The 18383-nt window shown below is 44.8% G+C and overlaps 1 protein-coding gene across 3 annotated transcripts in view; it reads right to left on the reverse strand.

Annotated features, from left to right (window-relative positions):
• gatad2b (GATA zinc finger domain containing 2B) overlaps positions 1-18383 on the reverse strand; it is a 44248-nt gene that overhangs the window by 8159 nt on the left and 17706 nt on the right. For 2 of the 3 annotated variants that reach the window (XR_014274135.1, XM_082521168.1), the window contains exons 2-10: positions 8809-9189; positions 7654-7783; positions 6327-6458; positions 5295-5423; positions 4249-4419; positions 2300-2651; positions 1487-1689; positions 789-893; positions 468-666 (exon numbers count right to left, since the gene is read on the reverse strand). Coding sequence is in view for 2 of the 3 variants with exons in the window: in XM_082521168.1 (XP_082377294.1) it covers positions 468-666; positions 789-893; positions 1487-1689; positions 2300-2651; positions 4249-4419; positions 5295-5423; positions 6327-6458; positions 7654-7783; positions 8809-9188 (1801 nt within the window). In the remaining variant the exon portion in view is untranslated. The remainder of the gene's footprint in view (positions 1-467; positions 667-788; positions 894-1486; positions 1690-2299; positions 2652-4248; positions 4420-5294; positions 5424-6326; positions 6459-7653; positions 7784-8808; positions 9190-18383) is intronic. The other variant, XM_082521169.1, reaches the window with a different exon arrangement.

Raw genomic sequence — 18383 nt, forward strand, 5'->3', positions numbered from 1 at the left:
TGTAAACAAGACTGCACTCAGAGTTGTTCCCAGGCTTATATAATCCAACTGTCACATATTCTGCACCACCCTCACATACTCCTCTGTCTTCGTGCAGTATCAGTCGACCCCACCCCTCCACCCCCCAACACCCAATCATATGCTTTCTATAAAGCCACAGTGTAACTCGTCCTGACCTTCTGACTTGCTGATAGCCACGTCTCTGCTTAAGCTAATGTTAAAGACCTTGGTGGATGCTGATTTGAATGGCTGGTTGTCGCCTTCGCTCTACACCCCTGCAAAGTTTTATCAGAATTCATTCCATAGTTTCTGAGCTGTCGTGTTTACAGACAGAAAGACAAAACACAACGTCCTGGGTGGAGCTAATAAACCTACGAATGGCTGATGTTGACTAAGATGCACGGCAGGAAACAAAACACACACACGGACCCTCACCCATCAAGCAGAAAGGGCAAAGGTGTAGGTACCTGGGATGTTGTAGATCTGCCGACGGTTGTCATGCTGCAGTCTGTTACTGCTGCTGTTGCTGCCGCCACAATGCTTGGCACTGGTCATGCCCATGAGGCTGCTGGCCACAGAGAGCTGGGAGGCCTGGGCAAAGTTGGACAGGACCCCTCGTGCCGAGTTCGACAGCCCTTGCTGCAGGGAGGCCTGAGGCTGGGGAGCCTAAGAACCAGAGATTTGCTAGTTATTGCTTGAAGCACATTTGGTTTGGAATACATACACACGAGCACCATACATCTCCTTATTCCTTCCAAGTTAATAGTGGACTCTCTGCTGGAACATACCTGGCGGAGGGCATGATGTCGGATCATGGTGTCAGACTTGGAGGCGTTGGTAGGGACTGAGCTGGGAGAGAGAGCAGCCTGCTGCTGCAGCCTCTGTTCAATCTCCTAACAAGAGAACCACATTCAGGAGTCTTGTGCATTGGTGCCACCATGTACTTACATTCAACGACTCCACAATCACTACCAAATACCCCAGCTATGTTTGGGAGTTTAGGTGTGGTAACAAAGAGACTGCAAAGCAGGATTACATCTTATCTGAGTAACTTCAGCACTAATTCAGGGTTTTCAGTACTGAAAAGCTCTGGAGCACTTTTAACTTCCTTTTTAAAATCAGCTGCTCTGCTCACAGCAGACTTATTTATCCAGATGCTGCCAATGCCATCCCTGTGATGTGACCATGCAGTGAAAACCCTGGGTTAACCTAGCTAGCTGACACCAGCTTTTTAGGGTGAAGCCAGGTGAGGCTCTGCTGAGTCAGAACGACAACGTGCTCATTAGTGACTCGGATGTTTAAAAACATGAAACGCAGTCCCAACTGTGTCCCTATTATTTATTTATCACTTTGCTACCAACACCAGACGACAACACTTTGTGTGGCTAGACAGTAAAATTGTGATAGCCACACAATCTCGTGACATAAACAAACTTAAGTGAGAGTAAGAATCAGCCAGCATGATGCAGGTACATAAGCTGCTAACCTGCTCCTGTTGTAAGGCCTTCACAAAGGCATTCTTCAGCCTGTTGGTATGCTCTGCCTTCAAAGCCTTTTTCTGATTGGATGTCATGCACTGCTCGCAGAGGATTCTCCCACTCTTCTCCTGCTTCCAGTGGGGGGTGAAGTCAGTTCTGCACTGGGCGCAGAAGAAAGGCTCCAGACGGGCCAGCGTCCCTCTGAGTTTACCTACAGACAGGACTCCGTTAACAACGACAGAGCTACAGCGACAGGCGGTGCTCGAGCAGACGCACACCCAGAATTTACTTTAAACCTTAAAGTCATCACAGCACTCCTGACACAAACTGAAGGCACTTTGTTCTGCTCTTAGTGATTCAAGCACAGCTGAGCAGACAGGTGCCAGGTGTAGCCTCCTGTATTCAGACCTTTAAAGGCTGACAGGGTAAAAAGGCAGTGCTACAAGGATGGAGCTGGATTCAGGGACAATGATTTCTCAACCATGACCGCACATACGAGAAGAACTTCCTGCTTCTGGCTCTGCTAAGCCTTGATTGGTTATTGCGATGCACAAACTATGGACAGAAGAAACAATAGCACCACCTGCTGGGGAGATTTAGTCAGCACACAAAGTCTTGGCAAATTTTTATAATTATTATCAAAATGGTCTCTGGGTCATGCTCACACAACCAAAGGAGTTTGGTGCAAACACACAAACGCTTACGTATTTATTTAAATATACCGTATTCATGGTTTGTCTGTCAGTTCAATTTGACGGGTTAGGTATAAATCAAAGATTTGCTGCAGATGTTTCCTCCCCCAATATCTGATATTTACTTACCCTGACTGTCGAGCACACTCTGCACCACCTCCTCGAGGCCCACCATGTAGATGAACTCACTGTTGGCAGCAGAGGGCAGGAAGTGCAGGAGAGGGGCTGGGGGTTTGGGTGGAGGGATCTCCAATAAGGTTTTCTCCAGCTGCTTCCTTAGGGCCAGCTTGGCTGCTGCCTGACTGCTCGCCTGGTCTGCCATGGAGCTCACCGCTCCGCTGGCTGAACCAGACATGGTGGACGGGCTGACGGCCGAAGCTCCGCCCAGACCGCCGGCCCCAGCTGCTGCTGCTTGCATGTGGGCCAGGTTCATGTACATGGCACTGGAGCCTGAGCGCTGGGAAGCTGCCACCTGACTGGCCTGCAGAGAGATATACACCCTCTATTAGAGCAGGGCGATATGGCCAAAAATATTTATCACGATATATATTTGAAAATTTGCGATAACGATATAACTGACGATATAATTGATGCGAGACAAAATACAACTCCACAACATTACTAGTGCAAAAAGACAACCTTCCATTTATTTTCACTTAAACAAGAAGCTGGTTTTTATGTACATTAAAGCTTTATAAAAATGTAACAGTGCAAATGCAAATTCCTTGCTGAAAGTTTAACCAAAAGGCATTTCCAGTAGAAATGGGCTGACATATCCTGAGCATAACCATGTATAATATCCACTGAAGTTAAAAAGAGGTGCTTTGCAACATTAAACTGCAGTGTGCAGTACGCATTTTTCGGACCATAAGGTGCACGGGATTATAAGGCACATTAAGCGAAACAAAGCAGTCAGATAAATCAAACTTTATTAAACTCATTCTTCTTGCTTCCTCCACTTCTGTACCATTGATTCATTAATGTTGAATTCTCTGGCAGCTGCTCTATTCCCATGTTGTTGCAGTATATTAATGACTAACCTCGTATTGTGGATGGATTATCTCAGTTGTTCTCCTGACTGAAGTTTGGTCCGTTTACAACATCCTGCCATGCGATTGCATTTGTCTCTAACTATCAGAAACCTTAACGTTAACTTTTATAAGTGGAAAAGTGTTAGTGTTCGTCCTCCAGCTTCACTGTTTATGTTATGCTAACATAGCTGTGTCGCTAGCGATCACGTAGCACATCATTATATACCAGCTAGCCCAACTTCAGTAACCCTACAAACGTCACTGCTGTTTAGTTTCCTGTCTTCATTTATGTTGGAAGTGATAGCAGAGCTGTACGTTTGATTTTTTTCAGAAATCTCTCAGTCAGAACATGCTATATCATGCTTAGGTAACTAGCGAAACTAGCGAGCTAACTTCCGCTAGCTTCCTGCTAACGTCTAACTCCGTTAAATGTAATAACTTTTGTTTTCATGGATGCCTGGAAGTTAAACTTCATAGTTACACCTGGTAAAGCAGCAATGCTGATCGTTTTATTAAAGATGAAACAATTTAGACAGTTTTTAACTCTAAGTGATGCTGCAGTGTTCGTTTGACCTGAAGCATACGGAGTTTAGGACCCAGATTACTTCCAGATTTAAGAGCATCTTAGTCCGACAAATACGACAATAACGACGGCTGCTTGCATGTTCTGCAAAAAAATGTGCTTTGTTGTGTATCTGACGGACAAACACCAAACCAGTTCCACATCACGGAAGTTGCACCATTTTTACAAACCAATTCTGGTTCATCTGTTTCACTCAACAAGCGGCCATGTGCGTATGAAAACAAAGGCACTGCGCATGCGCGTTTTACCCATATTCTATCGCGATATTTCATTTTCCTATCGTTGCCTAACAGTATTACCGTGAACGGTATAATATGGCCCAGCCCTACCCTCTATTACTGAGAAAAGCCACATATGTAAAGGATTTGATCAGTGATCTCTCTCTAGGCAGTCCTACCATTCACCATACAAGTTCACACCTTTCTCAAAAGAATGCTTTACCCCAGGTCGGTTTGACTCTATACCTGCTGGTAGCTGACAGCATTAGCCATGCTGTTGGAACTGGAACGAGACATCCCAGGTTTGGACGCGACCCTCTGGCCCTGCAGCTGGGCAGGGTTGGGTGCTATCACTCGCTGAGACATCAATATGGGGGGCAAGTTTGCATTAGCTGCTGACCGGATGACTGTGTGACCCTGCAGAAAGGAGAAGGGCAACAAAGGGTTTCATTGTTCAGCAGAGATCAGAGAAAATCCCTGATGTCTGCAAATGACACCTGCTCACCTGGTTTACTGTAAATGGATAATACACACCATGGCTCATTCACACAAGCACGTTCTTCTATGTTTAAGTGCTTTTTTATCCACCGTAGCTCAAAATTTTATCTGGAGCTAAAAATCCAGAAGATTTAGTTTTTTTCCCTTTTGAGTCTCAAAACTGAAAGCTTGCACAGTTTTTAAAAACTGGCACGTATCATTGGCTAAAAGATGAAAACAAGACCGTACTTGGTAAGAACATTCCTCTACAGTGAGTGGTGCAACCACCAACAAGGCGATGAATCATCTCAGTAAATCAGATAGGCTAACCTGGAGTCACTGATAGCATATCCACGCTGTCCCACAGCAGAGACGTGGATTCAGTCTCAAAGAAAACTGACATTTTGCTAAAGACATCAACAAAAGGCGGGAGTTCAGCGTGCGGAGCCGTCTCTGTAAGTACTCTACATTTGGTGAAGTTTAAAATGTGACTACAGATAAAAAGGAGACATTTCAGATTCCATTACTGTCCTACATGGTCACATGACCCTTTCTTACAGCCAAAACGTCTAAGGTTCATTTACATCATAGACACTGGTGCAGCTTTGCTGTTGGTTACACTGAGTGACTTCTGTAGTTCTTGTTCTTTCTTTGTGAGTCAAAGACGTCATTTAAAGTCAGCACGGCTGGTTTAAGGTGCAAGGTCGAGACAACACTACAGAACCCCAACAATCACACAGTTCCTGGAAAACAGGAACTTCACTGGTGTGATCTCTAATGAAAATGTACCCTTCGCCTCACACTCACTCACACACCTGTGCAGTGCGGAGGTTCTGGGGCTCAGGGTTGTGTAGACCTGGCCTCACAGGTAGCTTCCCCAGGACAGGAGAGCTGTGGATGGGAGGAGGCTGCACAGATGACGCAGCATTCTGGACCACTGGGACCTGCAAGAGAGCAACGATAAACCAGGACTGGAATATCTCAGATTGATTTTCTGGTGCTTTCTTCATATATAAATGTTTACTGCATATGATTTAGAGCAGGGCTCTCAAACTAAACGAGACACTGCTGGCACTGTTGTCTCATGCGAGGGCAAACAAAAACAAACAAGAAAACACCCACAAATCTCCCCTAAAATGTAGTTTTGTTTAAAAAAAATTCAAATTTTCTACAACAAGACAAATCTTTTTTTCCTATTTTTGTTCGTATTTAACAGAAGTGCAGACATAGGTGTGCACATTAGTTTGTGAGTCTGTCAGTGGACTAACACACCCGTCATGTTTGTGTCTCTGCTCACGTCGCCTTCATATTCAATCATTTGACGAACTTATTTTAACATTTCACTCAACAACAAACAAAATCGTCACTTCAACAGTCAAACTGCATTTTATTTCTACAGGTCCATATATGGCAGCAAGCAGGGGCTGCGAGTGGTCCCCGAGCCACGGTTTTGGGAGCCCTGATTTAGAACAATATTACAGTACCGTCTGCAGCTAAGGGGTACACACATGTTTCAATACTGATTTCCAATATCCTGCACTATCCATTGTCTATATAGGTCATGCTCTCCAGATATAAACTATTAGACTATTATTATTATTATGTTAGGATCAGTCTATGCAATATATTTGTCTAGTTAAATTATTGAAATATTAACATGACAAACTGCTGCCGTGATGACATAAGACACTGAAGCCTCCTTGAGCAAACACTGATTTGGCACCAAATAAAAGTGACTTGAACTGAACCCACATAACCACGGCGAGGCACCACGGACAGATGCAAAGAGCTGCAGAGCTCCAACAGTGGCCGTGACTGTGAGAATGTGTGGCATCAGCAGCACTGACCTTCTGGACCACATTCTCCTTCTGCATTTGACTCTGCCTGAGCTTCTTCAGCAGCACGAGACGAGCCTCCTCCAGACGAAGCTCTTCTCTTAGAGCTTTGATCATCTGCTGCCTCTCCTCTCCTGTTTTCCCCTGGTACAAACGAGCACACAAAATTAGAAAGGCACACTATATCCGGACATAAGACCAGAGGCAACTTCGAGCTCGTTGAACTCAACAGCCAGTCTGTATAAACCAGACTAAACCTACACAGAAGCTGCAGTTTGAACAGCGCGTCGTGTTTCTGCATCGACACAGGATGTGACTGCAGAAAGTAAACAGGACACGTTTGGCTGAAATATTCTTTTGTGCAAAGTCAAAAGCAGCAATTTAAAACCTGTTTACGTCAAGAAAAAGTGATTTTGACCAATTCATTCACAGGATTCTTCATGCATCTGTAGTAATGTCATTGCTGGTATTTAGACACATCTGTATTCCTGTTTCCATGACAGCCTGTGGAAACATGCAGGTTTCACACATGTGACACTGACTATTACTTATATTTGTTGTTGTTTATTGTCCACCTGCGTTTACTCAGAGCTTCTCCCTAAAACAGCTGCTGACAATGACGTCCTCTGCTCTGCATCTATAATCAGACTCTGGAAACATTACAGTCCATCCACCACTTTGATCACACTCTGGATCTTCTGACATACAGGATGAAATTAGACTCATTTCATTACAGTAGATGTCTTTTGGAAAGTGCTGTGACTCAAAAGGTCACAACTCCTCCACTGTTCCTTTCTTGAAAACCTTGTGACAACACCGTACAGAGAAGCTACCCAAGCTCTACTCCCACACAAGTCACCTCCTTAAGAGAACAGAATTGCCTTTTATTGTCATTGTACATGTACAAATGATTGGTGCTCCACGCCAACTGTGCAGGAGTAAGAAAACAAAAACACAACAGTGTTAATAGCTCCTGTGAAAAGGAAAAGCTTCAATCAGGACTTCCTGGTATCACTCTTGGTTGGTGGTGCATCGGCAGCTTCAGTTCAGGACTACGCTTCCTCCTGACCGTCACCCACCCGGCCTGTTTTCCCTGCTGCTCAGGACAATCTGCTGGGTGAGCTAACAGTGGCTTTGCTACCATCGCTCGCCCCGACCGCAGGGCTTAAGCTAGCTGCAGGGTTTTTAGGGTGTGAAGCCAGGTCTCATTAAGTGTAGCATCCTGAAATATCTGAGCGACCGACCTCTACACTTGATTTATGCACCAGTGTTAAAGGACTTGTACAGCATATTCAGTCTATTTCTGCCCCCTTGCAGGAGTGCTGCGAATGCCTTTTACCTTGAACATGTCCAGGTTAGCCTTGTGCACACGCTCCTCGGGCCGAGGTGTCGTTCTGGGACTGGAAGCCTCGTTGTCTGACAGGATGATGACATCCGGTGACGGAGTTCGTCTGTCATGATCAGCATCACTAGTAAGAAAAAAAGATCAAACACAAAGTGCAGTCAGTTTCTGCAGCATTTAAAGTCGTACTTTATCATCACAGGATCTGACAGCTTTACTAAACTGCGTGGGGTCGCTTGACATCTGTTCTGCTGGTTTTCCCGGTAGGTTCAATGGAAGTCAGCTTACAGGTTGGGAATCTTTAGTCATGCTCGTTGGTTAAAAGCAGAATAACAAAGAAACTGCGCCCCATTTCTAACGTCCATGTGCTGATTCTTAAACTTAAAAGCAAATCTTTCACCAGCTCCAGACACAAAGGTTTGGGGGACAGAAACAGTAATGTACATTGTCACACATTTCATTTATCAAAGAAGATTGAACATACTGTATAGCAACACTAGATTACATGTAGGCTAGTGGTGCCCTTGTGTCATTGTTCCATGTTATACATTTCATCAGCCCCACAGTTTGAGGGCCGATTTACTGAAGAACTGACTGATTTTTACAGCTGCCCCTGCTGCATGTGCATTTTCATTACTGTAAAACAGCCATAAAACTAACCACACCTTTGGTACACCTGTGTTACTTTGTGCCGTTTAGTAATTTGGGCCCTTGAGGGTTTTCGTTACTTTTCGTGTGGTTTAAACCTTTGCTATGCACCTTGCACACAATGTACATACAAGCCCTGCTCTGTAGGGGCGAGCTGGCACCAAATACTGTATGTGGACTATTCCACAGATTTCTTACTGAACCTGTGGAATAAGTTGGTCCCTCTGTAGTCATGTAAAAGCCACAGAGACAGTGTGCCGTGGACACTTCTTGCAGTTCGGTGGCCAAAAATGTGCCGACGAGGACAAAAGTGAAGATTTTCATTGACAGCCAAGGTTTCACCCACTAGTTACTTTTGCAGAGTAAAACTAGCTGCTAAGGTGAACTGGTATTGTCCTTCAAATAATCAGATAAACGATGGCTGGATTCAGGTAAACGGACATGCTATAAAGCACATGCCTGCTCTTTACACAGAATCCTTCTGTTTAAAATGTTTATTCTCACCACCTCCTCCCAGCGCTCATGTCGACTGGCTCATCCAGGATGTTCTCCTTTCCATTCTTACTTGGTCCAACGGGGCTACTGTGGCTTCCCAGCCTCAGACTCCCATTTAACTTCTCCTCATAAGCAGCACCCATTAGGCTCTGATGATGGAGGCTGCTGGCTCCAGGGCCTTTTCCATCTCCCAAGCTCCCTGCAACATCTAGGGCTGCTAGGTCAGCTAAGTCCTTGCGTTTAAGAAGTGCCAGCATCTTCAGGCGCTCCATGGCCTCGTGACCTTCCATTTTGAGGCGCTTGGCCAACGCCTCTTCTCGCTCACTGGTTGACTCAAGGCCTCGCTTAAGTAGGTTCAGCCTCAGCGCCTCCTCAGACATCTGCTCCATCCTAAAAACAAGAGAGGTCAGACAGGTCAGCAGAGCCACCTTAAACCCAAATAGGTTCAGGTCAGATAACAAACACACTCCTCTATGTAACTTAAAGCATGAGTACAGTTATCCACCAAATTGGGTGCAATAGCTGAACGACTCTGGAACCTCCAATCCTTCCCAACCCTTATTCCAGATGTTCTCTCCTCCCTTTGTCAGCAAAGTTAATCCCACGTTCCTCTGAAACCACGGGGAACAACTCCAAGTTATCCCAGCGATCCGAGCTCGAATCAGTTTTTAATCTGGTATTAACATGATTACGTTTGTATATTTCTACACTTTTCCTAATCCAGATAATGTAATGCAGATGTAAATACAGAGAACACAGCTTTGCATGGCGCTCGATGATGAATACTATTTTTGTGTAGACTGGAAAAAATAAAGAAATTAATAAATCGATCGATAAGAAAAAGCAAAGAGCAACAAAGATACAACCCCACCAGATCATAGACCAGTTGGAAAGGCAAACCCTGTCCCTGCTAAGTTCCACTGTTAGCGTGACAAAACACACAAAGCAGTGTGTAATGAGGAAGAGCAGGGGGCGAACCTGACAGCAAACTCACTCAGATGGACGAGTCAGATTAAACAATATATTTCATTGATCGTCTCCTCTGGGTTACTATAAAATAGTTTAGCATGAATGACTTCTGCATGTCGGCAAAGCTGAGAGGAAAGTGGAGGCCAGACAGCGCTGAGGCACAACTTTGACTTTGAAGGTAATCGGGCTCCCTGTCTGGTTTGTGCTGCACTTTTTACAGTAGCTCTATAGTGACTGTAGAGAAACGTACGTAGAAAATCAGACGGAGACCTTAGACTAGACAACCTCCAAGAACCACATTTTCCCCAGCAGCCAGTGGGTGTGCAACGTCCAGTGTGGTGGAGAACTCTGGAGCAAGTGTCATGTATGAAGTGAGTCATCTGGTCTACATGAATACAAAACGAATGAAAACTACAATCCTTCCAGCTCTGGGCCTGGGAGCTGGCCTTTGCTCTCCTGGACGCCATTCGCCCAGTCTGGAGGTTACTGCTCCGATTACCACACACGCACGCACACGTGCGCACACACACTCGAGCACTGCTTGACAAACACATTTTACTCCTCACTTTGTCACTTCCTATTGGTAGATTCGACCTGCTGGCGTCACTCTGGCGTGCCCCTCATGGTGTCGGGCTTTTCACCGCTCTAATCTGTTCATCCTGTCCTCCACTCGTGTCAGTTATTAACCTCACATCTACAGCTGCCTCTTTAGCACAGGGAGGAGTCTTAATGGTCCCACAGCATGGCTCTCCCTGCCACTTCTTCCTCTAATTAATTTGTGACGCAGCAGTGGAGTCGTCGCCTCCATTTGCTGGGAGTACAAACACGAGCAGCTCGTGTAACCCCTCCGCCGATCCAGCCACCTCACCACGTTTAATGAGCCAGAGATCTGCGCTGAGAAGCCAATCACAGCTAGCCTTGCTCTGCACGTCAGTAACTGGCACCCAACGCTCTCTCACTTAGACTTCCCCTCCCCCTGGTTACTGTCGCTGCTGCCAGGCTTTACATAATATAATGACTGTTACAGTCAGCAGTGCCCCCCAGATAAATAAATAAATAAACAAACGCACACTTTCTCCCTTCGCTTTTCATCCACCACACCCTTCCAACACACTGCCAGGCCGATAATGGAGAAGAAAAGAATAGATGAGAAACACAGACTCAGCCCTACGATCACACCTCTCCTAACCCCAGCAGGATAAAACATTAAACATCTGTCACACTGAAAAACTGTGGCGCTCCAAGGAATGCTTCCAGTTTGCACCAGCAGATAGACGGCGTCCACACAGACAACACACATGCAGCTCAGCATTCCGATAGAGGGCAGAGTTTTGTAATCCTCCCTCCTACTCCAGCAGTACAGTACCACAAAGAAACACTCCTCCCTTCTCCTCTACCCTCCCCCAACTCCTCAAACGCTCATCTTTTCCTCCCTCTTCTTTCACTGCAAAAATAAACACAAGCTTAATTTCAGGGGCCCCTTCGATGCCGCCAAAGCCGAGTGCTTCATTTGTTCACGTTATACCAGCCAACAGTGTGTGTGCACGTGAGTGTTTCTGAGGCTGCAGGGACAGGAACGGAGTAGCAGCACCGAGACACAGAGAGGGTTTTTCTTTATTGCTGTGTGTGTGTGTGTGTGTGTGAGCGTGTGTGTGTGTGAGCGTGTGTGTGTGTGTGTGTGTGTGTGTGTGAGCGTGTGTGTGAGCGTGTGTGTGTGTGTGTGTGAGCGTGTGTGTGTGTGAGCGTGTGTGTGTGTGAGCGTGTGTGTGTGTGAGCGTGTGTGTGTGCAGGGAAAGAAAAGAGGCAGAGACAGCAGCTCTCTCCTGAAATAACGCCAACTTGTAATTCCACCTCCCATCCCCCAAAACACACACACACACGTTTGTTCAAAGAGCTGTCAATCAGGAGGGTGCTACTAAAACATTCTCCTCACAATTAAATCCGTAGTCTTCCTCTCACTGACGGCGCTGTTGGAAATCCATGGCAGAGATAACCTTGATGTCTTGTCCTGTCGATGTGGCACCAGATTAACAGTGTTTGCCAAACTGGGTGTAATGGTAATAAAGCGAGTGCACAGTCGTGAAAACCCATTTGCCTGACCGCCTCCTGTCTTTTGTCCACTCTGTCCTTTTTCTGTGGGAAAGTGTTTAATGTTCAAACTGATGGTTCTACTCGGCGGTGGATGCGAGTCTGATACGTCAGGCCCGACATCCAATCGCTTCACTTACTGATTTGATTTTTGCCCATTTTGTACTTTTCATCCAACTGTAAATATGGACGTTGTTATACTAAACTATTAGCACCTCAAGTCCAAATCCAACCTCTGATGTGGCTGCAGACGAGCAGCCATGCCTGTTAAAGTCTGCCTGTATTCATACGTAGTAGGTGCACTGCAGTTTATGCCGTCTGCAGGCAGGTTCACGTGGTCACACTCAGGCATGTAAACGTCTGCTCGGAGCCTCGCACTCCCAAAATCTATGCTGCTTAGAGCCAAGCGGACCACAGCGTATCTGCAGACACTGAAGCTTACAGGACACCATTAAGTATGCACAGCACATGTGCTGATGACACAAACATAATAATGTCAGTACAACAAAATCACAGAATGTACTCGGAGTTTTCTGGACTTTACAAGTCAGGTAAACATTTGTGATGATGTACTTTGGCTGTGTGTATTGTGCTTCTGCTGCTATGGCTTATTCCACTTTCTGTTACTCAATGCTAACGATGGAGCTACCATCCTGTTCTTATTTTGACCTTTGTTATTCTGATCTGTTTCTCAGATGGGATGATATATGCACTGAATTCAGCTGCAGAAAAAGTGGAACCACTCCCCTCACGATATTCTGCTGCTGGTTTGTTAGTCATGCATTTTATCAACAAATCAGCAGAAGAATAAACAGGTGTTTCAGACAGCTGCCATCCAAACGCACACAATGAAAGCCAGACTGCTTACAGCTCCACCTATTGACTAAAAGACAAGACTATCAATAACCTGACTACTGTGACTACGTGTGATTTCACAGTCTGCTACTTTGTGGCTGAATTGTTTCCAATTGCCTCCATGTTGTTATCATAGCACTAATAGTTGACCATGTAATATTAATAAGCAGCAAATAACCTGTCATGGTTGGACTAGAGAAGCATCGAAGGTGAAGGCAACACCCATCTCCTCTCTTAGCTTCTCGTGTTCCTCCCTCGTGGTGCTGTAACTCGGTATAGCAAACACAGCTTGGTATCACTGCAGCCTTCTTCCTATACTTTCCCACCACTAGTCTGTCAGCTTGGTTAGCCATCACCAGTTGGTCTGTTTATTTTTGGTCCCACAGGAGCTTAGCTTAATCATTCTCAACCAGAATAAGGACAATTTTGACAAAACACACTGTCAAGAATATTAAAACTTGTTGAAGTTTCTCTCCTAAAACATTAAAAAATGAGATATTATTCCTTCTTGTCACTGCGTCTCATTGACAAACTGGTGCATAAATAGAACGCTGACTGACAACATGACAATGCTAACTACCTGGAGCACAAGCACCTCTCTTCCACTGATGTTGTTGGACCTTAATAAAACAAAATGTCCCGAGTGGCTTGTGTCCTATCCACAGTAACGTCATTCCTGCTGTATGGTGGAAACGCCTTGTTGCTAATCATATCAACCATCCTTCAGGAAAGTACCAGAGTCAGCTACCATCTGGCTTCTTTAGCTCGTGTGCTAGAAAAGACAGAGATGTGCAGAAAACAATAAAACCTTCCTTGTGATTTCAGGAAGAAGGAGCCTAGCTCATTGGTCCAGCAGACACACTAAAGCAGCAATGCGCACACACACACGCACACACGCACACACACACACACACACACACAGTGGTTGGTTGGCTGTAGAAGATGCTGATGACAGGGTTGCTGGGAATATGACCAAAATTTGCATGTGGCTAGTTTTTGATACTAATGAGGCCGATCAGAACACCGCCCATAGCAACAGAGTTGCAATTGGTAGTGGGGAGCAGCTTAGGACTTGATGGTTGTGGGATAAAGATTCAGACCCAACAGGACTTGCGAGGAGAATGCTGATGCTTTGTTCCTGAATAATCGATCACAAGTAAAATACAACAACAATCACACACACCTTCACCTGCTGTCTGTGGATGCACAGCACATAAGGCGACTCACACACCTTATGCACAGACTGCTCTTTATTAAATGAGACAACAGCTCATTGTGGGGGTTGCTATGACAACCAGTCATCTATTTTTAAGACATACCACTAATCAATTCCTGTTCTACTGTTGCCTGAGGGGTGGGGGTATGCAACAACATGCAAACCCCAACCCCCATGTCCTGTTTGTGTGCGGGTGGTATTACGGGGGTGTTTCTTTTTTTTTTGGTGGGGGGGGGGGGGGGGGGGGGCAACAGCGACCAAGACACTAAGCAGGGGGGAGTGTGCAGTAGGAAACAAAGAGCAGAGCAGAATGAATGAGTACTGAGGATCCATCTGATACCAGCGCGTGACGCCGTCCAACTACTGCAATCACTCATCCAGTAACCAGGTACCCACACAAGATCACCTGCAGATCCTGCCCACGCCCCGATCACGTCAACAAGTATGAAATGTCAAATGCTTACAAGTTAAAGCATGTTAAATATAGGTAATACATTTCATACATTTTCCTAACAGGGACACACGTTCAAAAATTACAACTGCATCTATGACCTTTTTTTGTGTTATTTGCACAAATATACACGTTACTCACAAAACAGTAAATGACTACACTGTAATTAACTCAGTAATTACCTGCAGTGATCCTTTCATAACTGAAATAAAAGGTCCTAAGACCCGAACCCTTCATTCATTCATTTTTCATATTTGTGCATATTGGGACCCGATGAATGTAAAAACAAAGAATTACCAGATTTATTTTTTTTTACCGGGTCTTTGTTTCTGAGAGCCACATATGAGGATGTTCGTCTAAAATTTCAGTAGAACAGTGGCAGCATAACGTCCTCGTAAGTGCATATCAGGCCCTTGTAGAGCAAAATTTAGTATTTTGGTCTAAATAACCCAAAATGTGATGCCCACATTTGTGGACCCAGGTCCTAGGAGGTTAAATAGGACATTTAGACCATGGAGCCCTGTACAGAAAACCTTAACAGATTTAACACTGGCCATGAGGCTACATTTAAAAAAGGTTCTTAGAGCATGTAGCACCACTCATACGCTCTTAGTACAGAATATCATGTCACTTGAGGACAAACCCTCTGCCAGCTCCGGACAAACCTGACAGAGGGGACAGGGCAGACTTCAGCTTCTGGCACTTGACTCAAACACCATCTCCTCCACATGCTACAGCTTACGGGTGGATTCCCCTGTTTCAGTGCAGCTCGCTAACAATGAAGAAGCATCTACTGTGTAAGTGCCCCCGTACACCCCCGGTGCTTTTTCACCAGTTTTCGGAGAAATGTTTTGTTTGTCCAACCACTGAACACTAACCTATGAATCATTCAGGGATAAACTTTGCAAAGATTCAGTCTTAAATGACATCTTCAGACACTGTTACTCACAGCCTGTCGCAAAAACAGAATTTGTTCCCGTTTCATTTCACTCTATAATGAAACGTTAAAGCTGGGGCTGTGTGATATGACCAAAATCTCATATCCTGATATAAGACATTTATCGTCCTGACAACCATATACAATCACAAAAATGTTACTTTTCTGTAAATTCTGTGAATCTCGGGCAGCTCGACTTGTATGAAGTGTTTTCAGCTGGGCGCTGTGTACCTGGAGGCGAGTGTTTTGACCGATACGTGAAACTATATATTTTTAGACAGAGGTTGTAATGGCCGCCATTTTCTTTGTGAGTATTTATTACGCGGCGTGCTGCGGGGAAAAGCCTGTTCTAACGTCTGAGTCTAAGGTTTATTTGGAGCTTCTTTTCTTCTCATGCGTAAACTCTCTTCACACTCTTTGGCGTGATTCTTGCGTCGGTGGTTGTAGAGGTTTGTTGTGTTTGAGTCTGAGGCGCGGACCGTTTGCACCATAATTTGCATAGTACAGTTTTATCTGGTCCGTGTCAGACTTTTCATAACCAAACCATGTCCATGCTACAGAGGCAGCCCCGCGTTTAGGAACATGGTCCTCGATTTGTTTGGACAGGTCCTTCTGTTTGTCATCATTTTAGCTTATTTTGAAAAATTTCAACAGGAACTTCAGCTTTATTGTGAAAGGTTTATGTGGAAAACAAACAAGCAGACGGCGGAGCCACACGCTGGGTTTACCGTCGTTGTTACTAACATCAACTCGTAAAAACAGGCCCTTGTCCGTCCGTGGTGTGGTTATTTTAAATATAAGAGAGAGAACTTTAAGAAATGAATATAGCTGCTACAGTGACCATCAGAACCACGAAAAACAGCCGTAAACTGTTTATTTTGCGACACCATGAAACAAACGATAGCGTAAAAATGAAACGACAGATGTTCTTATATCGTTATATCAAACAGCCCTAGTTACAGCAGTTTGTTGGTGGTATTGTGAACAAAGTGACCACTACATACAAGTCCATTTATCATGTCAACACATCATCCCAGCCGCACAATCAATATTATAGAACCCTATGAAGGAAGATCCATGTACTGGGAGATTTACCAGAGCAACACTGAATTTAATGACAAATTTGTTAGATATCATATTCTAAACATATTGTGAAAATATTTAAAATGACAGACAAACATATTATTAAAGATTAATTATACAAGATTTAATAACCAGAGGGTTGCTGTCTTGCTAACCCAAATGTTGTCATCTAATCTGCTGTGCTATTGTGTACTTTTTCTCATTTTTATATTGGATTATATTGATTTTTACTTTAACTAATGTGCCATTAATTAATCCATCCATCCATTTGCTTCCACTTCTCCTTTTCAGGGTCGTGGGGGGTGCTGGAGCCTATCCCAGCTGTCATAGGGCGAGAGGCAGGGTCCACCCTGGACAGGTCGCCAGTCTGTCGCAGGGCCAACACACAGACAGACAACCATTCGCACTCACATTCACTCGCACATTCACTCCTAGTGGCAATTTGGATTATCCAGTTAACCTATCCCCACAAGCTGCATGTCTTTGGACGGTGGGAGGAAGCCGGAGTACCCGAGGGAACCCACGCAGACACGGGGAGAACATGCAAACTCCACACTTGCTGTGCGGCAACAGTGCTAACCACCGTGCCCATTACTTAATTAAAACTGAAATGATTGATTTAATACATCTTGAAAAGCAGGTCATCACTGCACTGTTTCTGTCATTCTTTGATGGGTTCATGTATCGCTAACCTCTGAGGCCGAGTCTGTAATTACTTGTTAGTTCTGACTTAGTAAACTCAGCAGCCTAGACCTCTGAGCACATGAGCACAGCTCAGTGAGACAGCACCATACTTGATGGCATCAGCTCGACTTTACTGTGTACTTAACCCTCATGATTCATGTTTACAATGGAAGTAGCCTACAACACAATACCCCTCATTATCTGTGCTTTTTGAAAATATGCATACAATTTTACACACTAGCATCTAAAAAAAAAAAAAGAAAGAAAGAAAAAAGGCCCATTAATCCAAATTTATTTTGAAAAGTCAAAATCTCTGAAAGAGAAATGAGTTCGACCACAGCTGAGCTGGGCTGTAAGCTCAGGGTTCAAAATGATCTTTTATTATGTAGCAGTTAGTGGCAACGATATCACAGCAAGGTGGCAAAAAACCCCAAACAACAAACAACCCAAAGTTCTCTCTCTGGGCCGTTTTTACTTTTAAGGGAACAGCTTTGCATTTTGTCTGTGAACAGTAAGGAGCAGGTCTGGATAATAAGTGCTGTTCTGTAAATACCTGGACATGAACAACTTGATCTTAAAAACAAAGAGCAGCTTAGATGTCGCTGTACTTGGGCCTCGTACAGTGAGCAGACCAGCTGGACATTCATCCTTACATGTGTTCACTCGTGATTCATTTCACAGAAAAATGAGCAAATACAACAAAAATAGCTAATAGAAAAGTATAAATAGACAAAAAACACTGCTCTACTAAAAAGGATGATGCACTTGTTGGTAGGTAGCAGCAGCCACAGAGTGTGAGTCATACTGAACATTGTACCATGTTATTGTAGTGTTCTGTACCATCATGTAACATTACATTTGGCAGCGTTGTGACTGCAGCTGGGGAGCTCAGTAGGTCGATTCACTGGGCTTAGCGGTCAGCCATTTCTCTGCCTGGCTGTCCTACTTATTAAACACCTGTACTTCCTGTCAGGGGGCATGAGGCTGAACAGGTGCTGTCCAAGGTGAGACAAGTGGGCAGCAGTTTTCTGAGACACTGTTTGCCAGTTTAGTCCTTCAGAGATGGTCGGGCACAGCCGATGATCTGCAGCATTTTCCCGTCTGCCACCAAGCCATGATGCAGTAGCTGAGGACACCCTCGATGGTGCTGTGGTAAAAAGCCACCAACAGTTTCTTCCTAAGGATGTCTTTGTTGGACTTGTGTTCAGGTTGTGTTCACACCACCATGCTGCCAGTTTTTTAACCTCCTTGCTGTACAGTCTCGTCTCCTCCGCTGATGAGGCAACATACTCCTGTACAGA

Source organism: Aulonocara stuartgranti (assembly GCF_965226115.1).
Source record: "Aulonocara stuartgranti genome assembly, chromosome: 22".
Taxonomy (NCBI): Eukaryota; Metazoa; Chordata; class Actinopteri; order Cichliformes; family Cichlidae; genus Aulonocara; species Aulonocara stuartgranti.